This window comes from Aythya ferina (genome assembly GCF_964211825.1).
Source record: "Aythya ferina genome assembly, chromosome: 4".
Classification (NCBI taxonomy): domain Eukaryota; kingdom Metazoa; phylum Chordata; class Aves; order Anseriformes; family Anatidae; genus Aythya; species Aythya ferina.
In genome coordinates this window covers 663,111-687,236 of record NC_140300.1, presented here as the reverse complement: position 1 = coordinate 687,236, position 24,126 = coordinate 663,111, and the positions used below count along the sequence as shown (strand labels likewise).

The following is a 24,126-nucleotide window of genomic DNA, read 5'->3' as shown; positions in this document are numbered from 1 at the left end:
GCGCAGCCTGCGATGTTTAGATTAGAGGATAATGTGCTGGAAATAATTGCCTTAATCAAGAAAGGTTAATGAGGCTGCCTGTGTGTACAACTGCGGCGGGCGCCGGCGCAGCGCGGGGCGAGCGGGAGCGCTCAGCGAGCGGCACCGCACGGGGAGCGGGCCCGGGGCCACCTCGTCCCTGTCCCCTCCTGGGGACACGCCACGCATGACCCACGGCGGGTCTGGGTGCACAGGACCCATCGCCTGCATGGGGCCCCCGCCCGCAGCCCGGGTGCCCCCAGGTGGCCATCACCTGCTGGGGGATGTGGGGAGGGTCTGGGGGGACCCTGGGGTGCCCACCCTGCTGCTGGCAGTTGTCACTTTGGGGACATCGCAGGGGCTGCCCGGGCTGGTGCTTGAGGCAGAGGAGAGAGCACTCCTGTGGCTGGGAGGGGAGCCAGGGGGCTCCGGGGTTCCCTCCAGCCCCAGGACCCCCTGTGCAGGGAGCAGCCTCACTGGCAGGGGTCCTGCACCCCCTGGGGTCCCCCAGTGCCTCCCCAGCTCCTGAGAACCCGCTGCCACCAGCACTCTGCCCAGATTTCTCCTTGGCTGTGGCACCCAGGGGCCACTCCCCAGGGAGCAGCACTCGGGGACGGGTGTCCCCAGCACCCAGGCGGTGTCCCCAGCTCGCTGGGGTGACCGCAGGGAGGGGGCTCAGCGGGGACGTGCGGTGCTGGGGGGGGGGGGGCACAGCACGGCCGTGCCTCCAGCCCCGCTGCGCATTTGGTGGGAAACAGAGACATCTGCAGGCCTGCGCCCTGCTCGCACGCTGCGGTGGTGCCGCGCGGCTGCACGCCCCCCAGGGCTTGTGGCACACTCGCAGCAGGGCCCTGCACACGCGTCCTGCAGCCGTGCACGCTCGTACACTGCAGCAGGGCCCTGCGGGTGCACCCCCCTCACACTCCCATATCAGTGACCCCCACGCTTGCACGCTCAGAGGGGCCCCTCGTGCTCAGCCCTGCACACCCACGGTGCTGCTCCGCACACACGGCTTGCACGCTCACACTCGTGCCCTGCTCACACGCCTGCAGCAGTGCCCCAGGTCCTCGTCCTGCTCTCACCACTGCCTTGTGCGCACACCGCTGGGTCACAACAGTGCCCTGCACACACGCCTGGCTCGCACAAGCCTTTATTAGTGCCCCACGCTCACACCCCACCTGCACGAGCAACACACTAAGGCTGCACACAGCCGAGCCCTGCACACGCATCCCACTGGCACAAGCAGCAGGACCCGTGCACCCTCCTTGCACGAGCACCACGCTCACCTCGATGCCCACACGGCCCTGGTCCAGGAGTGACGTGTTCACATCAGTGCCCTGCACACCCATCCTGCTTGCACGAGCACCGTGCTCACAGCCACGTCCCCTCACCCTGCACCTTCTCCTTGCACCCCCTGCCACGCACCCAGCCCACGCCCCCTTCTCCTGCCCCTCTCCGTCGGCTGTGGCAGCGCGCGCGGCGTCACACCCCGGCACCCGAGGGTGCAGGGGACCCGAGGGTGCCCTGGGGGACAAGCCCAGGGGGGACATGCCCAGAGCAGACTGGGGGCAGCCACCCCACAAAAAACACCCCCCCCCCGTGGCACTCCCACCCCCCGGTGCACCCCGCTCCCCTGCGGCCGGTGGCCCCGGAGGGCCCCAGCACCTGGCTGCGGTTGCGGCGCTGCGCCGGGGAGACGCTGACATTTCCAGCAAGCGGGACGCGTCGGGAGCTCTCAGCCGCTCCTCGCGGCTCATTAAAAGCCAGACGAGCTGCAGCAGTAATTGCTTTAATTTATTTGCTTACGGCTGGGGCAGAGGGGAGAGGCATGTGGCACTCGCTGCCTTTATGGGAACCATATGGAACCCATTTATCACCATTTGCTGCAGCGGGGCAGGGGGAGGCAGCGGCTCCTGTTAACTCGCTGCTAACGTTGAACTTTTCTCATCATCCCCTGCTGCAGGAGAGGCGGGGGCACGGCACTGGGGGCCCGGGCAGGGGTCTGGGCAGGGGCCCACAGGGCACAGCACCCACCGGGCACAGCACCCACCTCCCCTTCCCCACACACAGCCCCTCCTGGCAGCTTTACACCAGCACCCAGTGCCCCCGTGCCAGCCCCCACAGAACAGGGCAGGGGGCAGCAGGGATGTGACCCCCCCACACCCCTCTCCTGGCCCAGGAGCTGTCCCTGCAGGGCAGAGGAGCTCTGTCCACAAGGGTCGTACACACGGGGTGCACCTCATGGGGTCCAGCTCAGCCCCCCCCCAGCACCCCCATCCCGGGCTGCTCCATCCCGCTGTTAGTGGCTGGAGGCAGCGGGCTGGGGGCTGCGTGCTTGGCTCCAGGACAAGGAAACGGCCACGTGCCAAAAAGCTGCACCTGGGGTAAGTCAATTCACTCCGGTTGGTGCACGCTGTCAGCCTGCATTGCTGTCCTCTGGGACCTTAACGGGGGGCAGCAGCAAAGCGGGGAGGGGCTGCGCTGCAAAGTGGCCCCCGGGGTCCCCGGGCTATGCAGAGCGTGGTGCTGGGGGTGCCCAGGATGCAGAGGATGCGTGGGGTTTGTGGGGTTTGTGGGCTGCACTAGGGGTGCACCGAGGGCACGGGGCATGCAGGGTGCTCGGGGAGGGACCGCAGTGCGGTGACGCTGGAGCACCCCCAGGGCACAGCCCCCTCCTGCAGCCTCGAGGTGTGCAGCTGGGAGCACCCAAGGGTGGGATCCGATCGGGTCTCACCCCTTGACCCCCCAGCAATGGATCCAGACGGCGTGCTGGGAGAGGAGGAGAGGGGGTGAGGTGGGACCTGTGGCATCCCAGGGATGTGGCCATGCCGTGGTGTTCCTGGGGACGTCTGTCTGTCCCGGAGCTGAGAGCCCGTCCAGCTCCAGCGCTGGCTCTGGGAGAGGGACCTCAGCACCCCGCAGTCCTCCCACCCCCAGTACCACTGCCCCACATCCCTCCGGGCTCTGCCAGTGCCCGGTCACCTCCCAGCCACTGTCCCCAGCACGTGGCAGGACACCGGGGACACTCGCTGGTGAGGGGCCGGCAGCAGGCGAGGCTGTGAGGCTGCAGCACGAGGCACGAAGCCCCCTGGAAGGCGCAAGCAGGAGGCGGACTCGTGGCAGTGCCGGAGCTGTATTGAGCCGCGGGACCCTCACCACAGCAGGGCCAGGGCCTGGGCAGCCAGAGGCAGCAGCAGCTGCGTGCCGCAGAGGAGGATGACGGTGGGTGGGAAGAGCGCGGTGAGGAAGGCGGCCAGGGCCGGCAGCAGCCCGTTGAGGAAGCCGTCGGCGACGGGCAGCATGGCACGCAGCAGGGCGAGCAGCGCCGGCAGCACGTGGTCGTGCACCACGAACACGGGCAGGAGCAGGAGGAAGAGGAAGAGGAAGGCGGTGCGCAGCAGGAGGTCGCAGAAGGCCACGGTGATGGCCAAGGACAGGAACCTGCGCAGCGGCTGCGTGCAGCACTGCAGGGCGCACCGCATGCTGCCGGGGCCACCCCGCGCCCAGCCCGCTGCCACGCGCTGCCTCTGCCTGGGGGGAGACCAGAGGGGGCTCAGTCCCTTCCCACAGCTGCCCCCCACCTGGCTCAGCACCCCAGGGATGTGGGAAGGGGACATGAGCTGCCCCGTACCCTTCCCAGCCAGGATGCCCAGCGATGCCCGGTCACCCCATCACGCCCCCGGTGCTGCGGGCGCACAAACCCTGCCCTGCCCCGAGCACCAGCACAGCCCAGGGAGGATGCGCTCCCCCAGGGCCACGCTGAGGGTAGGGGACAGGGGACTTTTAGGACACCCCCCGGGGCCATCAGCCTGGTGCAGAGCCCAAGGGGGGGCCGGGCAGCCCCCACCCACCTCCGGCGCAGGCCTGCCATCAGCAGGGCAGCGTCCCGCAGGCACCGCGCGCTCCTCTGGGCTCTGCCAGCCCCGGTGCTGCAGCTCCTGTGAGGTCACAGAGGCCACGTGCAGCTGGGGACAGGGGGACAGCAATGGTGTCCTGCAGGGACCGCAGCTGGGAGATCCAGCTTCCCCCTAACCCCAAAAAGCCTCCCTGGAGGTGTTAATGGCAGCTACACGACCCCCCCTCACACAACTTGACCACAGGGGTGGGACGGGGTCATTGCCATGAGCGGAGATGGGCTGGGACATGGGGACAGGGCTGGGACATGGGGACAGGGCTGGGACACGGGGACAGGGCTGGGACATGGGGACAGGGCCAGATCCCCCCGGCACAGGCAGGCAGAGCCACCTCTGTCCCTGCACGCACCCAGCCCTGGGCTGCACGAGCCCCGAGCACCCGCCAGGTGCTGCCCCCTCCTTGGGCATGGGACGGCCCAAAAGAGCCGGGCACCACGAGCCCCGTGGGGCAGACCCAAAATGGAACCACAGGGGACTGGTGGCCAGGGCATGGGGACGCCCCGGTGCTGGCCGTGGCCATGCAGACACCCTGGCACGGACACCCTGGGACACAGAGCCCCTCTGGGACACAGACCCCTGGGACATGGACACCGTGGGCACGGACCCCCTGGCCACGCTCCCCCTGGACGCAGCCCCCCTGGCCACGCTCCCCCTCGCCCAAGGCCACCCCGGGACATCCCCCCCGAACCCGTCCCCCCCCGGGCCACACGGCGCCACTGGACACGGACAGCACACGGGGCCTGGTGCCACGTCTCGGCTTTATTGGCAGGTGTTTGGGGCACAGCAGCAGGGCCGTGTGGCGCGGTGGTGCGGCGCTGCGCGGGCGGTGGCGGCCGGGGCTCCCGTCAGCGGCGGGGACGGCTCAGTAGCGGCGGCTGCGTCTCCCGCGGCGGCGGCGGCGGCGGCTCGTCCCGTAGCGGCGACGCCGGCTCCTCCCGTAGCGGCGGCGACGGGGGCTCCCGTAGCGGCGCTGGCTGCGGCGGCGGCGACGCCGGCTCCTGCTGCGGGTCCTGCTGCGCCGGTAGCTGGCCATGCTGGGCTGGGGGCGCGGGCGCGGGACGCTGGCCCTGCTGTGCCGGTGGCTCGCGCTCTGCGCCCCCGCGCCCCTTTTATAGGGGCCCGCGGGCGAGGCCCTTTGTGACGGGGCGCGCGTGCCACTGAGCGGGGACCCCCGGCGGGGCTGGGGCGGGCTGGGGGCGCGGAGAGAGCCACGGAATCCCAGACCCCCAAAATTCCAGGGTCCCAGAGCCATCCCGGCTGGAGGAGCCCTCCACGGTCGCCCAGCCCGACCTCTGACCCAACACCACCCAGCCCTGCACTGACCCACATCACCGAGCTCTGCACCCAAACGTCTCTTCAATACCTCCAGGGGTGGTGACTCCACCACTTCCCCGGGCAGCCCATCACAATGCCCAACAACCCTCTCAGTAAAGATTTCATTCCTAATATCCAACCTAAACCTCCCATCTGCTCCATGAGCTTTCCTGGCACTGAGGTCAAACTGACAGGCCTGTAGTTTCCTGGGTCTGCCCTCCGGCCCTTCTTGTAGATGGGCGTCACGTTTGCTAGCCGCCAGTCGATTGGGACCTCCCCCGATAGCCAGGACTGTTGATAAATGATGGACAGCGGCTTGGCCAGCTCCTCTGCCAGTTCCCTCAGTACCCTTGGGTGGATCCCATCCGGCCCCATCGACTTGTGCACATCTAAGTGCCGTAGCAGGTCACCAACCAGTTCTTCATGGATAATGAGGGCCACATCCTGCTCCCCATCCCCTTCCACCAGCTCAGGGTACTGGGTATCCAGAGAACATCCGGTATTGCCGCTAAAGACTGAGGCAAAGAAGGCATTGAGCACCTCCGCCTTTTCCTCATCTCTTGTAACTAAGTTTCCCCCCGCATCCAGTAAAGGATGGAGATTCTCCTTAGTCCTCCTTTTTGTGTTGATGTATTTATAGAAACGTTTTTTGTTATCTTTAACGGCAGTAGCCAGATTGAGCTCCAGATGAGCTTTGGCCTTCCTAATTTTGTCCCTGCACTGCCTCACAACATCCTTATAGTCCTCCCTAGTGGCCTGTCCTCTTTTCCAAAGATTATAAACCCTCCTTTTCCTGCTAAGTTCAAGCCACAATTCTCTGTTGAGCCAGGCCGGTCTTCTTCCCCGCCAGCTCATCTTTGGGCACGTGGGGACAGACCGTTTTGCGCCATTAAGATTTCCCTCTTGAAGAGCGCCCAGCCTTCCTGGACCCCTCTGCCCTTCAGAACCGCCTCCCAAGGGACTCCACCAACTAGTGTCCTGAGCAGCTCAAAGTCAGCCCTCTGAAAGTCCAATACAGCGGTTTTACTGGTCCCCTTCCTGGCATCTCCAAGAATGGAGAACTCCACCATTTCATGGTCACTCTGCCCAAGACAGTTCCCAACCACCACATCTCCCACCAGTCCTTCTCTGTTTGTGAACAGAAGGTCCAGTGGGGCACCACCCCTGGTAGGCTCACAGCATCAGGAAGCTGTCTACCAGAAACCTCCTAGACTGCTTCCTCTGAGCTGCATTGCATGTCCAGGATATGTCAGGGAAGTTGAAGTCCCCCACGAGAACAATGTCTGTGTTGGCACCAGCCTCTGAGCCAGGTGTTTATCAGGTGGGCTTTCCGTGTCCTCTCTGTACCCTCCCTACCACCATAGGGATGGATGAAAACACCACCTGCACTCCTGCTCCATCCACTAACCCAGTCCCCTAAAGTCCCGTTTGATAGCCTTCAGGCTTCTTTCTTCAGTGTCATCACTGCCAGCCTGGACCATTAAAAGAGGATAACAGTCAGAGGGGCGAACCAGGCTGGGAAGCATCCTGGCAATGTCCCTGACCCTGGCCCCAGGGAGGCAGCAGACTTCCCTGTGGGTAGGGTCAGGCTGACAAATAGGGCCCTCTACAATGATTTCCCTTCTGTCTTTCTTGGTGCAGGCAGTCCTGAGGCGTGGAGTCGACTTCCTTGCCCCAGGCATCCTCCTGGGTGGACTTTCCACCTCGTCCTCACTCAGCAGGCTCTCAAGCTCCAGGGCCCCAAACCTGTTGTGTGTGGGCAGCTGGGGAGGCAGGGCTGGTAGGGACGGGGATTGCCTGCGATGCCGAGCAGGGACCTGCTTCCATTCCTCCCCATCTCCCATTTCCCCTCCCTCTGCTCGGCAGGGCAGGGGTCCACCCCCATTTGGGGAGTCTCACCCCGGTGTGTGGCACAGGGCCCCCGTGCGCAGCCCCACAGGTGGCACAGTCACAGCCCAGGGCACGGCTCAGGACCATGCCCTGCTGGAGGCTCCCGTGCCTGTGATGACCCCAGCAGCAGTGAGCCCGCCTTGCCCGTGGCCGTGCCCAGCTCCCCCTTTGCTGGGCAGGGGTCCCAGGCAGGCTGCCTGTCCCCTCAGGGACAGCCCCGGGTCCTGCAGGACCCCGCAGCCATTCAGTGCCAGCAGGATGGTGCTGAGCCTCGCGCTCCTCTTAGTGCTTTGTGCATGGCTGCAGTGGGGCGCTCCACATCGCCCCGCTGTCACGGCACTGTCATTGACCCCAGCTGTCGAATCCCTGTCCCCACGCTGTCCCTGTCCCACTCCCGGTGTGTGCAGGAGCTGCTTGGGTCGGAGCAGGGCCAGGAGCAGCCCCTGCGTGGCACGGAGCAGTGTGCCTGCCTGGTGTCTGTGTCCTGTGTCCCCCATCTCCATCTCACCCCGATGCAGTGGGGGCACCGTCAGGACCCAGCCCAGAGCCCCCTGTCCCCAGGATGCCAGCCCCTGTGTGCAACCTGTGGGCAGCCACAGCCCCCCGTGGGCCACCCCCAAACCCACCCACGGTGCTCATGGTGAGCTCCCCCGGCACTGGGGCTGGGAGCTGGGGGCCGGGCAGGGCTGAGAGGGAGGTGACCCCGGGCAGATGGGGTCTGGGAGGGACCAGGGGCGAGCGCATTGGGGCCGGTGGCAGCAGGAAGGACAGAGGAGGCTGTGCAGGATGACACGCAGCATTTAATGGCAGATGATCCCCAGCAGCCTTCGGGGAGCACGGCTGGGGCGGGTGGCAGCGCCCACGGGTGCTCCAGGCGTGCAGGCACGGCGAGCGCTCACCGGGCCCTGCTCCTGCGGTAGTAATACACCGTCTTGGCTTGGAAACCTGCAGGAGAGAAGCGAGACTGAGTGCCGTGCCCACTACCACTCCTGGGGGCTGGGGAGTTCGGGGTCCCCTCCGGGTCCCCTCGGGGTCCCCGGGGGTGCAGGGACACCGCCACCTCTCCGCTGCCTCTTCCCACGGCGCCGCCTGCGCCGGCTGCTGGTCCGGCGGCTCCTCCTGCGCCGCCTTGCTGGGGCGCGCGGCCGGGGGGCCCAGCGGCACATGGTGGTCCGGGGGGTGCGGTGCTGCCTCCTCCTGCCGCGGCCGCTGGCACCCACGGAGCCCAGGCGTGATGCTGCGTAGCCATGGGGACATTGTGCTGTCACCGCGATGTCAGCGGGGCCGGGGTTCTCCCAGGGCCCCAGCCCGCTCCGCAGCCAAGCTCTGTGCCCCCCAGGTGGCTGGGGACCCCCTTTCCCACCCAGCTGGGGTCTTCTGAAGGGCCCTGCAGCCCCCTCCCCAGCTCCCAGTGTCAGGGAGCAGCTGTGGGGATGTTTGCTCATCCTAGTCCGTGTGTTTTACCAGGGACGTGCAGAAACAGAGGGGTTGTGGGGACAGTGTCTGAACACGGGGACATGCCAGCCCTACACAGCCCCCAGGGAGGGTCCCCAGCCCCCCCAGCCAGGGGGATGCAGGCTGCAGGCGCAGACCTCCCCTGGCCCAACAGGGATGCTGCCAAGCTGGGGGCTCAGCAGGGAGCTTGCTCCCAAGTGTGTGGGGTCCTGTGTGGGGTCCCCGTGCTCCCTTGTGCCTGGGGACCACCCCGAGCTGTGCTTTAACCCGGCCGGCAGCTCAGCACCACGCAGCCATTCACTCACCCTCCCCCTGCCCTCTCTGGGACTGGGGAGAAAAATGGGAAAATGAAGACTGTGGGTTGAGATAGAGACAGTTTATTAACACAGGGAAATAATTACAATGACAATAGTACTACTGTGATGTGTACAAACAAGTGATGCACAATGCAATTGCTCCCCATCCGCTGACCAATGCCCACCCTATCCCCAGCAGCTGCACCCCCATCCCAGCCAGCCCCCCCATATAATTGTTCAGCATGACCCATATGGTACAGAAGAGGATAATAGTCAAACTTTGGGCAGTTTGGGTCAGCTGTTCTGGGTCTGTCCCCTCCCAGCTCTTACTGCACCCCCAGCCTGCCTGTTGGCAGGACAGAGCAAGAAGCTGAGATGTCCTTGGCTTGGTATAAGCACTGCTCTGCAACAATTAAAACATCGGGGTGTTATCAGCACTCTTCTCATCCTAAATCCCAAACACAGCACCATACCAGCTACTAGGAGGGAAATTAACTCTGTCCTAGTTGAAACCAGGACACCCTGACATCCCCCGGTGGGTCTGGGGGCACTAAAGAGGGACACTGGGCTGCACTGTGCCTGGGGGCAGCCCTGCCACCACGTGCCAGCCACCGAGCAGGGAGGTGGCCAGAGCACGAGGGGCTGGCCGTGGGTCACCATTCCCAGCAGACACGGGGACAGCGATGTGCCTGGCCATCACACGGGGGTGACACACAGACAGGCCTCGTGCTGTGGCCCTTCTCCTTCCCCGTGATGGGTGCATCCTCACTGCTGCAGGGCTGGGCATCGTCCTGATACCATCACCTACTAAGGAGCAGCCCCAGGAGAGCAGCCACGAGCAGGCAGCACGCAGGGCACCACCAGCACCACACTGGGGAGAGGCGGGCGCCTGGTGGGGCTCGGTGCCTGGCAGCAGGAGCTGGGGCGCAGGCGAGCCCAAGGGTGTTTTAGGTTGGATATTAGGAAGAACTTCTTTACTGAAAGGGTTGTTGGGCATTGGGATGGGCTGCCCGGGGAAGTGGTGGAGTCACCATCCCTGGAGGCCTTTAAAAGCCGTTTGGATGCAGAGCTCGGTGATGTGGGCCAGTGCAGGGCTGGGTGGTGTTGGGTCAGAGGTCGGGCTGGGCGACCGTGGAGGGCTCCTCCAGCCGGGATGGCTCTGGGACCCTGGAATTTTGGGGGTCTGGGATTCCGTGGCTCTCTCTGCGCCCCCAGCCCGCCCCAGCCCCGCCGGGGGTCCCCGCTCAGTGGCACGCGCGCCCCGTCACAAAGGGCCTCGCCCGCGGGCCCCTATAAAAGGGGCGCGGGGGCGCAGAGCGCGAGCCACCGGCACAGCAGGGCCAGCGTCCCGCGCCCGCGCCCCCAGCCCAGCATGGCCAGCTACCGGCGCAGCAGGACCCGCAGCAGGAGCCGGCGTCGCCGCCGCCGCAGCCAGCGCCGCTACGGGAGCCCCCGTCGCCGCCGCTACGGGAGGAGCCGGCGTCGCCGCTACGGGACGAGCCGCCGCCGCCGCCGCCGCGGGAGACGCAGCCGCCGCTACTGAGCCGTCCCCGCCGCTGACGGGAGCCCCGGCCGCCACCGCCCGCGCAGCGCCGCACCACCGCGCCACACGGCCCTGCTGCTGTGCCCCAAACACCTGCCAATAAAGCCGAGACGTGGCACCAGGCCCCGTGTGCTGTCCGTGTCCAGTGGCGCCGTGTGGCCCGGGGGGGGACGGGTTCGGGGGGGATGTCCCGGGGTGGCCCTGGGCAAGGGGGAGCGTGGCCAGGGGGTCCGGGTCCAGGGGGAGTGGGTCCAGGGGGTCTCCATATCCCAGGGTGTCCATGTCCTGGGGGTCTGGGTTCAGGGGGGCTGTCCCGGGGTGGCCTTGGGCGAGGGGGAGAGTGTCCGGGGGGGCCAGGTCCAGGGGGAGCATGTCCAGGGGGAGCGTGTCCAGGGGGTCCATGCCCACGGGGTCCGTGTCCCAGAGGGGCTCTGTGTCCCAGGGTGTCCGTGCCAGGGTGTGTGCGTGGCCATGGCCAGCTCCGGGGTGTCCCCACGCCCTGGCCACCAGTCCCCTGTGGTTCCATTTTGGGTCTGCCCCACGGGGCTCGTGGTGCCCGGCTCTTTTGGGCCGTCCCATGCCCAAGGAGGGGGCAGCACCTGGCGGGTGCTCGGGGCTCGTGCAGCCCAGGGCTGGGTGCGTGCAGGGACAGAGGTGGCTCTGCCTGCCTGTGCCGGGGGAGGCTGGCCCTGTCCCCTTGTCCCAGCCCTGTCCCCATGTCCCAGCCCTGTCCCCATGTCCCAGCCCGTCTCCACTTGTGGCAAGGACCCTGTTCCACCCCTGTGGTCACGTTGGGTGAGGGGGGGTCGTGTAGCTGCCATTAACACCTCCAGGGAGGCTTTTTGGGGTCCGGGGGAAGCTGGATCTCCCAGCTGCGGTCCCTGCAGGACACCGTTGCTGTCCCCCTGTCCCCAGCTGCACGTGGCCTCTGTGACCTCACAGGACCGGCAGCACCGGGGCTGGCAGAGCCCAGAGGAGCGCGCGGCGCCTGTGGGACGCTGCCCTGCTGATGGCAGTGGGAGGGGGCTGCCCGGACCCCCTTGGGCTCTGCACCAGGCTGACGGACCCAGGGGGTGTCCCAAAGGTCCCCTGCCCCGCAGCATGGCCCTTGTGTCCCATGGTGTCCCCTATCGTGCGTGTCCCATCCTATCCATGCCTTCTGAGCGTGCATCCCCCCGTGTGCACACCCCGTGCCCCCAGCTGTGTACCCCCATCAGCTGTGTGTGCCCAGAGGCTCCACGTGTCCCAGCGGGTGTGCAGTCTCAGGGCATTGTGCTGCGTGTCCCCTGGTCCCATCCCCTGGTGGCAGCACAGCTGAGACCCCTGGAGCTCGCCCCAGAGCCTGCCCTGCCTCCCACCACCTCTTCTGGGGGATTTCCCTTTGCAGCCGCTGTGCTGGGCTGCCTGGGATGGAGTTAACCTTCCCTGCAGCCCGTGCAGTGCTGTGCTCTGCACCGGGAGCTGGAACAGCCCTGGTACCCCTCCGTGCAGTGTCTGCTGCTGCACACTGCTGGCACAGCATCAGGACCCCCTCCAAGCCTTTTTTTTTCCCCCTCTCCCTTTTTCCTTTAATTAAATCATCCTCATCTCAAACCTCGAGCTCTTTGTGTCATATTTTCTCCCCCTTCCTCTTAGAGGAGGGGGAGTGAGAGCGGCCGTGGAGGAACTCAGCTGCCCACCTGATTAAACCACCACAGCCACCCAGGGGCAGCAGGACGGGGCAGGGCAGAGCCTGGGTGTGTTGGAGGCACCAGCACTGGAGCTGGCCCCGCTCAGAGCATCGCACTGCAGCCCCCCCTGTGCTGCTGCACGGAGGCAGGGACCCACCCCTGGGAGCTGAGCACGGCCGTGGGATGTCCCCGTCGGCCACCACATCCCCGTCCCTGTCCCTGCCCCAGCTCCCAGCCCCTCCACCTGCAGGCAGGAGGCCTGGCAGGGCAGGAGGGCACACGGCGAGCAGGGGGTGCAGCGCGCCCACCCGCACCCCCCAAGGCACGACACAGCACGGAGGGCAGGAGGCATTATTGAGCAGCTCAGGCAGGATCCGCAGCCACCCTCATCATTCCCCGACGGCGTCCTCAAAGAGGAAGAGCAGGGGCAGGAGCACCAGCAGGTAGAAGAAGAAGACGTTTGCGTGGGACAGGTAGCAGGCGAGGATCACGCACGCCACCATCTCCAGGACCATCTGGTTCTCGCTGTGCAGCTCCATGGTCCATGCGCGGCCCCAGGCGGTCGCATCCGTCCTGCAGGGACACGGAGCCCGAGGGCATCACCTGCAGAGCCAGGTGGGACCCCCCCGGGGGTGCTCCCGCACAGCACCCACCACCCAGAGCCCCCCCGTGCCCCTCGCCCCGCTCGGGGCTGGCACACATTGACTCTGCTCCCGTCGGGGTCCCGGCACGGCTCCGCTGGCCCTCCACGTACCCACGGCTCAGCACCGCCAAGTCCTGGCTGTGGCAGCCAGGAGGGCGATGTCACAACCGGGGCTTGTGGGGTGACACCATCTGCAGGGAGGGGACAGCCCCGGAGTAGGGTCTCCCCTGGGGCTGGAGGCCGTGCTGGGACCCCAGGGCTGGGCACGGGGCTGCTGTGAGCCCCTTTTGTCCCCACACGGAGCCTCTCTGGAGCGGGCCCCAGGGGAGGGCTGTGATGTTAGCATGGTGCAGAGGTGGCTGCAGGGACAGGGCACAGCCCCGAGCAGCCAGAAAGCCCCACAGAGCCCCACAAAGCCCCACAGAGCCCCACAGAGCCCCACAGAGCCCCACAGAGCCCTTGTCCCTTCTCACACCCAGCGGTCCCCCTCCAACCCCCAGCCACCTGCCGCATCCCTGCCCACCCAGGGGATGTGGGGCCATCAGGAGGGGTCTGCTCGCACCCCCCATCTGCTGCCATCACCCTGTGGTGGGGACAGCACCCGGGGGACAGGGACGAGGCCAGAGGGGGCCGGGCTGGTGCTGGCAGCCCTCTCCTGCAGGTGGGCACTCGGCCACCCCTGTGGGCTCCCTGGGTGCGCGCGGCACCGCCGGGCGGTTTGGGCACGAGCCTGGCGGCCAGCAGCGGCTGCCAAAATGTTTGCCTTGGCCGGCAGCCCTGACCTCAGCCACGGGCTGCGGTCCCCGGCCGGGCAGGAAAGGGCAGAGAGCCAGGGCACGGGGCAGCAGCACGACGGGGCAGCCCGGGGCTCGCAGCCATCCGTGTCCCGGGGAGAAGTTCCCTCCCAGGGCACCTCGGCACTGGGGTCCCCCAGGGTCTCTCCAGCCCCACAGAGAGCCCCGGGCTCCCCAGGAGTGCAGGCACCAGCGGGTCAAGGAAGCGCTGTCGGATCCGAGACCAGGCAGAGGTGTGCAGCACCTCATCCCCTGCCCCAGCCCGGTGCCTTTAAGGCACCTCCTGCAGCTGGGGAGGGAGCTGGCGGCTGGCCGGCGGTGCGGCCGCCTTGACTCCGGTCCAAGCTGCATGTGGAAATCCAGCAAGTCCCTGGAAGTGCTGACTGGGGCGGAATCCACCGCTGGAGCCCCGCTGCGCCGAGTGCCTTGGCCTCCGGTCACCACTGCCGCGGGCAGCCCCGGAGCGGGGCCAGCTCCAGGACGGCCTCTCCTGCCCCGCAGCCGGGCACCGGTCCCAGCGGTGCAGCCAGGGCAGCGCGGAGCCGTGCCAGGCCCGCTGCAAACCTAGAAAGCCCCATCACGTGGAGGCTGAGTCAGGCCCCCAGGCAGCCTCCCCTCCCGGCCCTTCCCGGAGCCGCTGGGCTGCGGGCGCTCCGGCACGCTGCAGGAGCTGCCTCGGCTCCATGCAACCCCTTCCTGCGCCCTAGCCCCGGGATGGGATGGGAAATAAAGCCGTGGTTCTGCAGCCCAGATGTGTGGTGTGGGGGAGCGCACGGCATTCCCGGCCGTATCCTGCTCTCAGCAGGGCTGGGGAAGGAGCCGCATCGCAGAGCACGAGGACCCCTCCCGCAGGAGCACCCCTGGGAGTTGTGGGACCAGGGGACCACATCCTGCTCCTCTGGGCCAACACAACCCGTTCGGTGCTGGCCCAGCCCCAGGGGGCTGTTCCCATCCAGGAGGAATGTGCAGCCACTTCCCAGCCCCCTGCACCACACTGAGTCCTGTGACCCCTCCAGGGATCCAGGGAGAGCAGGGATCGGGGATCCTGGGCTGGATCCGTGGGCTCCAGGAGAGCCACAGGGACCAGGAGCAGGGGATGGGGGTGAGAGCAGCACCCCGACCTGCTGGCTTCGCTCCCTGCCCACTGCAGCCAGGCACACGGAGCCTCCCCAGCTACTCTTGGCCACCAAAGGGTGCCGGTGGCCAGTGGCCAGCAAGAGCCCAGCCGCTGCCTCCCTCCTCCTTGGCCCAGCCCAGATGCTGGAGGCTGTAAAAATCCTAATAAACCACAAGTGAAGGTCAGGCCCAGGAAGGCCCTTTAGGGCTGGAAAATGAGGTCATGGCAGGCTGGTGTTGGTGCCAGCAGCGGCACGGCTCCTTGCAGGATGCTGCTCGGAGCAGGACAGGGGGCTGAGGTGTGCCAGAGCTCCCCGCAGGGCTGAGGGAAAGAGGACAGGGCTGGGGAAGGGTCTGGACACAGCCTGGGGGAGCCCCCAGCTCCCCCAGCCCGCACCAGGGCTTGTGCAGGGGCAGCAGGACCATACCAGCAGGCAGTACCAGCACTGCACGGCCCCCACTCCCTGCGCCGCAGCCGGGATCCCCCCGATGTGTGTGGGATGGGCTCCCCGGGCACCACGGGGCCTCGAAGCGACTCCGGCACCTCGTGCTTCCCTCCCTGCAGGTTGGATCCAGCAGCAGGGACACGGCCGGGGCAGGGCAGGGTGCTCAGAGCTGCCTCAGTGCTGGTGCCAGCGCCGCAGCCACCCTGCCCTGGCTGTGCTGGCAGGGGTGCACAGGGTGCCGCGGGCACCGCATCCCTGGGGCTCAGCTCTGGCTCTCCTGGGGGTCCCTGTGCTCCCAGGGACATCCCTCCCTGCTTCCCACTGTCCCCCGCTGCTGGTGAGGGCTGGGTTCAGGTCCTGGTGCACTCGCAGCCCCAGGGCAGTGCCGCTCAGCGCCTGCCATCTGCCAGGATCTGGCTGCGAAGCCCTGGCTGGGCTCAGCTCCATGCTAGCAGCTCGTGGGGCCTCGCGGGTGCCCGGGCTCAGCCGGTGGCACCGGCTGCTGCTGTGAGCAATGGGGGGGGGCCTGGAGCCCCCACAGCCATGTCCTGCTCTTGGAAAGCGCCGTGCATGGCCACGGAGAGCCAGACACAGCTCCATGGCCGGGTTTGGCTGGGGAGTGCTCAGGGTCTCCCGTTGGGCAGATGGGGAGTGGGGAGCACAGCGGGGCACCCATGGGGCACCCAGTGCACCCACCCGGCATGGGGGGCACCCAGTGGCCCCAAGAGGGTTGGGGACAGCAGGAGAGTGGCTGAGGAGCAGGGAACACGGCTGAGGAGCAGGGAAAACGGCTGAGGAATGGGGAACAGGCCAGGCAGATTGTTCCAGTCTGGGAGGGTTTTGTGCCCAAAACTGCTGTGTAATCAGAGCTGAAACATTCCTGCAAGGGCGGCAACAATACCCGATGTGCGAGCGCTCCGGGATCAGCCAAGGAGAGATGGGGCACCATTTGCTGCCAGAGCCGGGTGCGGGCAGCCCCGGGGGCGGGCGGCATCCCCAGGGACGGGGGGGTCCCCGCGGCACCCCCCACCAGGCACCCCAGGCTGCCCCGCTGGTCCCCGCACCCCGCACGGCGCTGCCGACGTGGAGGACGGGACCGCAAATTTCCTGCGGGACCGGGGCCAGCGAGCAGCGGCCGCGACCCGCCCGGCTTCGAGCTGCGGCCCCCGGGGCCGGATCCCGGCGGTGCTGAGCACCCCTCGCCCCCACGAGGGGCCGGGGGCTCCCCTGCAGCACCGCCGGGCTGGGGTCGGGAGCTGGGTGCGGGACACGCGGGCGGCAGCAGGGGCTCGGGAGCCCCCGCCGGGCACCCCCCGGGCACCCCGGGGGGCGCAGAGCCCGGCTGGGGGCGCGCAGAGCCGGGGGGACCCCGAGCCCCCCGCTGCCGGGGGGGGAGCCCCCAGCCCGCTCCCGGGGGGTGCCCGCGGCCCCGGCGACAGCAGCGGGCGGCGGGGGGCGAGGAGGGCCCGGGGGCGGGGACGGGGCCGGGAAGGGGCCGGGGGGGGGGGGGCGGCGAGGGGCGGGGGCGGGCGGGGGCGGCCGCTGTGCTCGGCTCGGCTCGGCTCGGTTCCGCCGCCCGTCCCGTCCCGTCCCGTCCCGTCCCGTCCCGTCCCGTCGCGGCGATGCCGGGGCTGCGGCTCCCGGTGCTGCTCCTGCTGCCGCTGCTGGCCGCCGCCCCCCCCGCGCCCCCCACCCAGACGGCGCCCCCCGACGGCGCCCTGAGGCCCGGGGCCGCGGGGGTGGGGGGCTCCCGGGGCTCCACGGCGGCGCCCCCCAGAGCCGCCGGGACGGGGGGGCCAACGAGCAGCAGCGCTGAGACCCCCCCGAGGGGCACCGCCACGGGGGGGGCGCCGAAAAGCCCGGCCGCGACCCCCGCGAGGGGCACGGAGCGGGGGGGCCCGGGCAGCGCCACCCCCGCCAGCCCCCAGCCCCCCGAGCGCGGGACGCTGAAGGGGGGGGCCGGGGCCAAAGGTAGGAGCGGGGGGGGGGACAGGGGCTGGGGGGGGGGTGAGGGGTGGGGGTGAGTGTACATGTGTGGGTGGGGGGTGCATGTATGTGGGGGGGTGTTTACATGGGTGCATGTGTGCACATACGGGTGTGTGAGCTGTGCGTGTGTGTGCATGTGTGTGAGAGCGTGTGTGTGTGTGTGAGAGCATGTGTGTGTGTGCTTGTACGTGTGTGCATGTGTTGGTGTGTGTGTGTGCATGTGTGTGTTCGTGGGCATCTGTGTATGTTAGTGTGTGTGCAGCTGTGTGTTCATGTGTGTGTGTGTGTGCTTGTACATGTGTGCATGTGTTAGCACATGTGTGTGAGCATGTGTGTGTTCGTGTGCATCTGTGTATGATTGTGTGTGTCTGTGTGTGTTTGTGTGTGTGTGTGTCTGTGTGTGTGTGCAGCTCTGTGCATGTCTGTGCAAGCAGGGCTGTTTGTACACAAGTGAGTGTGAGCAAGGGGAGGGATTTCAGCGTGCACTGGGGCGTGTGTGTGTGTGTGTGTGTATGGGTGAGTGTGCATGTGAGCATGGACGTGTGCGCATGGTTTGTGTGTATCAGCGTGTGGCAGTGTGTGCTGTGTGCTTACATGTGTGCACTTGGTGGGTTGTGCACTTTGTGTGTTTGTGCACTGCTTGCACACACAGCAGCACGGCTGGCACAGCGTCGGCATTCCCCGGTGCCGGCAGTGCCCGGTCCCGCTGTGTAGATTCTGTAGGTTCTGTGCAGATGCCCTGGGGACAGTGTGTGTGTGTGTGTGTGTGTGCATGTGTGTGGGTGTGTGTGATTGTGAGCTGGGGCTGCGCACACCTGGGGGCTGTGCTGAAGTCGTGCGTGTGAGGGGCTGCCCCAGGGTATCCCTGTGAGCCAGAGGGACAGGGGTGTGCACATGGGTGCGTGCTTGTATGTGTCTGCACATGGCTGTGTGCACGTGTGTGTGTGCACATGGGTGTGCGTGTGTGTGTGCACATGCCTGTGTACAAATATGCATGCACACAGGTGTGTGCACACGGGTGCCGGGTGTTCCCCAGGGCCACGCACTGCAGCAGGGTCATGCAGTGCTGCCCGGTTCCCCGAGCCCTCCTCGTGTCCCCCCTGGGGCCATTGGGGTGTGTGCGCCCCCAGCCCCAGCCAGCTTTGCCCCCCTCCCACCCAGGGGCACCCCGAGGGCCGGCAGCCCCCAAGCCCTGAGCCCCCCAACCCCGTCCCTGTGCCTGCCCGCAGCCCCCGTGCCCAGGAGGAAGGTCGTGCGGGTCAAGGTGGTGAAGAAAAAGGTGCTGAAGAAGAAGCTGAAGGCTCCAGCCAAGCAGGAGGCTGCCCCGCAGGAACCTCGTACGTACACGGTGCTGGGGGGGGGTGGGCAGCACTGTGCAGGGGGGCACACGCGTGTGCACACACCTACATGTTGCACCCCTACGTGCTGCACGCACACAGCACAGCACAGCTCTCACCATGGGCACAGCAGCAGCCCCGCACGCTGCACACACCTTACACATGTGTGGGGTTTGCTCTGTGGGGAGTGGGGTTTGCTTTTTGGGGAGCGGGGTTTGCCCTGACCCCAGCGCTGCCCGGGGACCCCATGCACAGGACCAGCAGGCAGAGGAGGGCACAGCATGGGGGCAGCCCCGGGGGGACCCCTGCGTGGGAGCTGCCCTGTGTGGGGTCTCTGAGCACGCCGTGCCCCCTCTGCTCTGCCCCCAGAGTGCCCCCCGCTGGGGCTGGAGTCCCTGCGTGTGCTGGACTCCCAGCTCCGCTCCTCCAGCGACAAGCGCTACGGCCTGGGCGCCCACCGCGGGCGGCTCAACATCCAGGTAGGACGGCAGCGCGTGCATGGCGTGTGCGTGGCATGTTCGTAGTGTGTGCACGGTGTGTGCATGGCATGTGCATGATGTGTGCATGATGTGTGTGTGCACGGTGTGTGCATGATGTGTGCGGCATGGTGTGTGTACAGCGTGTGCATGGCATGTGCATGGCATGTGCATGATGTGTGCATGATATGTGCATGGTGCATGCACGGCGTGTGCATGGTGTGTGCATGGTGTGTGTACAGCGTGTGCATGGCATGTACATGGCATGTGCATGATGTGTGCATGGTGCATGCACGGCGTGTGCATGGTGTGTGCATGATGAGTGCAGGGTGTGTGCTCTGTGCGTGTGCAGTGTCTGTGGCACCTGCATGGTACCTGCATGGCATGCAGTACATGCATGGTGTGTGCATGGCATGCGTGTTTTAGGGGGGCCAGGGCTCTCTGCATCGCCCCTGCTGCCTTCATCTGTGTTTTGCTTGAAGGGGGGGCTCCACCAGTACCCCCCGAGGGCCCCATTAAAGGAGGGCTTGGTCCCCTGGCCGAGAGGCACCCGCTCAGCACGGAGCTGTCCCCTGTCGCTGCAGCACCAGCGCAGCACCAGCACAGCTCCCTGCGGGGCCGCTGGGGCCGTGCCCGGGATGGGCCCCGTGTCCCCCCCACCCTGACCCCCTCCTGCCCGCAGTCGGGGCTCTACGACGGGGATTTCTTCGACGGCGGCTGGTGCGCGGGGCAGGAGGACAAGGAGCAGTGGCTGGAGATTGATGCCCGCCGGCTGACCAACTTCACCGGGGTCATCACGCAGGGGCTCAACTCCATCTGGACGTAAGGCGCGGGGCAGGGCTGGCCCCGGGGCTGGGGGCCGGGCCCCCCCTGACCCCTCTGCCCCTCGCAGGTACGACTGGGTGACCTCCTACAAGGTCCAGTTCAGCAACGACACGCACACGTGGCAGCCGTGCCGCAACGGCACCGAGGAGGCGGTAGGCACCCGGGGAGGGGGGGGGGGAGCAGAGCCCCCCCTGCGCCCCAGCCCAGCCCCGGTGCAGAGCGAGGGCTCGGCGGAGTTAACGGCACGGGCGGGCGCTGTGCTGGGCTCCGGTGCTGTTGCCTTTGGCCTCCCTTCCTGGAGAGCATCCTCCAGCGCTTCCCCTCCCGCACAAAGGCTGCTTGTCCTCGCTGCCCACCCGGAGGGGGGGGGACCGGGAGCACGGGGGGGGGACGCACGCGGGTGTGCGCAGGGCCCCATGGCACGGCGGAGCGTGCCCGAAGGCGAACACGGCAGCCTGGTGCTTGGGTGCACGTGTGAGGGCTGGGCAGCCGTGGGCACTTGGGGGTGCGGGCAGGGAGGGTGCGGGCAGCCCCCCCGGGGGGGTGCAGGGATGGGAGAGAAACGGGGGCTGCCACAGCAGGGCTGGGGTCCTGGGGCAGCGCTGTGCCAGCAGCGGCTTTGGGGTCCCTGTGCCAGGAGCAGTTTGGGGTCCCCACGCTCACCCTGGTGCCTGTGTCGGGGGTCCCGCTGTGGGGTGGGGGCAGAGCAGTGCGGGTGCCCCAGGCCCCGTGGCTCTGTCCCACATCAGGTCCCCCCGGTGCCGGTGCTGGGCTCAGCCCAGCGCCACGTGTCCACTCTTCATTAGGGGCTGGAGGGGGGCCAGGGGAGGCCGGGGCTGGGCGGCCGCACGCCCGTAACCCTTCGGTCCCCAGCCGGCAGCTCTGCCCCAGCCCCGCGTCCCCCCCCCTCGGTGCCGCTCTCGGGCCCGGGGGCACACAGGGGCTGCGCCTCCCACCCAGGTCTTCCCGGGGAACAAGGACCCCGAGACGCCGGTGCTCAACCTGCTGCCCTCGCCGGTGGTGGCCCGCTACATCCGCATCAACCCGCAGACCTGGTTCGAGAACGGCACCATCTGCCTGCGGGCGGAGGTCCTGGGCTGCCCCCTGCCAGGTGGGCGCCCCCCAGTCCCTGCCCCATGTCCCCGGGCCAAGCTCTCCCTGCGGGGCTGGGGGCTGAGCTCCCGCTCCCTGCCGCTCTCTCACCGGTCCCCGGCTCCCTGCAGACCCGAACAACATCTACTACTGGCCCAGCGACCCCGTGCCCACGGACAAGCTGGATTTCCGACACCACAACTACAAGGAGATGAGAAAGGTGCCGGGGGCAGGGGGCTGTGCACCCCTGGGGACCTCCCAAACCAGCCCAGGGGTCCCTGGGGCTGCGCTGGACCCCGGCGCAGAGAGCTTTGCCCTCCGCAGCTGATGAAGCGGGTGAACGACGAGTGCCCCAACATCACCCGCGTCTACAGCATCGGGAAGAGCTACCTGGGCCTCAAGATGTACGTCATGGAGATCTCCGACAACCCCGGGCAGCACGAAGTGGGTAAGTGCCCCGCAGCCCCAGGGCAGAGGGGGGGGGGCAGAGCCGGGGGGCGCACAGCGGGGACCCGCAGCCACCGGGTGCCGTGCCCGCAGGCGAGCCCGAGTTCCGCTACGTGGCGGGGATGCACGGCAACGAGGTGCTGGGCCGGGAGCTGCTGCTCAACCTGATGGAGTACCTGTGCCGCGAGTTCCGCCGCGGCAACCCCCGCGTGGTGCGGCTGGTCACCGACACCCGCATCCACCTCCTGCCCTCCATGAACCCCGACGGCTACGAGACCGCCTACAAGCTGGTAGGGCCCGGAGCCCTTTGGGGCTGTGCACCCCACTCCCCACACTGCCCGCTGACCCCGTCCCCCGCAGGGCTCCGAGCTGTCGGGCTGGGCCATGGGCCGCTGGACCTACGAGGGCATCGACCTCAACCACAACTTCGCCGACCTGAACACGGCGCTGTGGGACGCCGAGGACAACGACCTGGTGCCCCACGAGTTCCCCAACCACTACATCCCCATCCCCGAGTACTACACCTTCGCAAACGCCACGGTGAGGGCGCCGCTGTGATGGGGACGGAGCGGGGGTCCCGGCTGCACCCCCCCCAGTTCTTGTGGCCCTGACGCAGCGTGCCTGCAGGTGGCCCCCGAGACGCGGGCGGTGATCGACTGGATGCAGCGCTACCCCTTCGTGCTGAGCGCCAACCTGCACGGCGGGGAGCTGGTGGTCACCTACCCCTTCGACATGACCCGCACCTACTGGAAGGCGCAGGAGCTGACGCCCACGGCCGACGACGGCGTCTTCCGCTGGCTGGCCACCGTCTATGCCACCTCCAACCTGGCCATGGCCAGCGAGGAGCGCCGCCTCTGCCACTACGACGACTTCATGCGCTCCGGCAACATCATCAACGGGGCCAACTGGCACACGGTGCCCGGCAGTGAGCGCGGGGCTGGGGGTGGGCAGCGGGGGGCACGGCGGCAGCAGCTCCCCCCCTGATGCCCCCGCCGCCCCGCGCAGGTATGAACGACTTCAGCTACCTGCACACCAACTGCTTCGAGATCACGGTGGAGCTCTCCTGCGACAAGTTCCCGCACGCCTCCGAGCTGCCGGCCGAGTGGGAGAACAACCGCGAGTCGCTGCTGCTCTACATGGAGCAGGTGCGGGACCGGGAGGCACCCCCGGCCCCGGGGGTCCCACCGACACCGAGGGGCTGGTGGCGGGATGCAGCCGGGGGGTCCCCAAATGCCCCCCGAGGCTTTGCACCCCCCTTCCCTCCTCCCTCAATGGGGAGGCTGGGGCTGGGGCAGCAGGGGCGTGCGCACCGTGTGTGTGCTCTGTGTGTGTGTGTGAGCTGGGGTGCACAAGTGTGTGTCGGGGGTGCATGTGTGTGTGCTAGGGGTGTGCGTGTGCTGGTGGCGTGTGTGTGTGCTGGGTTGCACACATGTGAAGGATGTGTGTGTGTGTGTGTGTGCGTGTTGGGGCACACGTGTGTGCTGCTGATGGACACGTGCTGGGTGTGCACGTGTGTGTGCTGTGCCACCACGGCCCGTGCCGTGCCCCACAGCCTGTTTTGGGGTACAGAAAGCGTTGGGTGCAGCCGGGGGCGTTGTGCTGGGGTGGGGGCTGCCCCTGACACCGCCCTGGTGCGTGGTTCCCAGGTGCACCGCGGCATTAAGGGGGTGGTGCGGGACGCGGACACGGAGCAGGGCATCGCCAATGCCATCATCTCTGTGGATGGCATCAACCACGATGTCCGGACTGGTACGGGGGGACACGGGCAGGGCTGGGGAGGGGACGTGGGGATGGGACGGGAGGGGATGGGATGGGATGGGGAGGGTAGGGGATAGGGATGGGATGGGGATGGGGAGGGGATGGGATGGGATGGGACGGGACGGGACGGGATGGGATGGGGATGGGGATGGGATAGGATGGGGATGGGGATGGGATGGGATGGGGATGGGATGGGATGGGATGGGGATGGGATGGAGATGGGATGGGATTGGGATGGGGATGGGATGGGATGGGATGGGATGGGATGGGGATGGGGATGGGATGGGATGGGATGGGATGGGATGGGATGGGATGGGATGGGATGGGATGGGATGGGATGGGATGGGGATGGGGAGGGGATGGGGACTGGCATGCAGATGGGATGTGATGGGGATGGGAATAGCAAGGGGATGGGATGGGGCAGGGGAGGGGATAGGGACAGGAACAGGGATGGGATGGGATGGGATGGGATGGGACAGGGGAGGGGACAGGGACAAGATGGGGTGGGATGGGGTTGGCAGTGGGGTCAGGGCTGGACACGGGGCCCGGACGGGGCTGGTGCCGGGGGTGTCCCCTCCCCGCCCGGTCCCTGACGCCCTCCCCCAGCCGCGGACGGGGACTACTGGCGGCTGCTGAACCCGGGCGAGTACGAGGTGACGGCGCGGGCCGAGGGCTACGAGGCGGCCACGCGGCCGTGCCGGGTCCCGTTCCACAACGAGCCCACGGCCTGCAGCTTCCGCCTGCTCCGACGCCGGCCGCGGGGCCGAGCGGGGGCCGCGTCCCGGCCGCCCCCCCCCGACCTCCCCCTGCGCCTCCGCCGCCGCCGCCTCCGCCGCCTCCGGGCCCAGCGCCGCCACGCGGGGGCGGGGCGCTAACGGGGAGGCCCCGCCCGTTTTACGCGCGCCCCGCCCCTTGCCCCGCCCCCTTTCCCTGGATGTCAATGGCGCCGCCGCCGACGGAAGCCCCGCCCCCGCGCGCTGGCCCCGCCCCCCCCCGCCGGTCTCACGCTTCATTCATGTGACCGGCCGTGCCTCCCCGAGGGCCCGCCCCCGCCGCCCTTCCGCCGGGCGCCTATTGGCTAGTGGCGGCGGGGGGGCGTGGCCGCG

The 24,126-nt window shown here is 67.9% G+C and overlaps 1 protein-coding gene across 1 annotated transcript; it reads left to right on the top strand.

Annotated features, from left to right (window-relative positions):
• Positions 1–16,721: 16,721 nt before the first annotated feature.
• Positions 16,722–23,971, top strand: CPXM1 (carboxypeptidase X, M14 family member 1; the record flags this gene model as incomplete). The annotated part of the gene is made up of 14 exons (XM_084519215.1): positions 16,722–17,070; positions 18,315–18,422; positions 18,792–18,901; positions 19,581–19,720; positions 19,791–19,875; positions 20,684–20,834; positions 20,947–21,035; positions 21,140–21,263; positions 21,356–21,552; positions 21,623–21,802; positions 21,890–22,187; positions 22,268–22,407; positions 22,909–23,011; positions 23,627–23,971. 14 exons carry the CDS (start codon positions 16,722–16,724, stop codon positions 23,893–23,895), a joined length of 2,343 nt encoding a protein of 780 aa, XP_084375341.1. The 3' UTR covers positions 23,896–23,971.
• Positions 23,972–24,126: the final 155 nt, after the last annotated feature.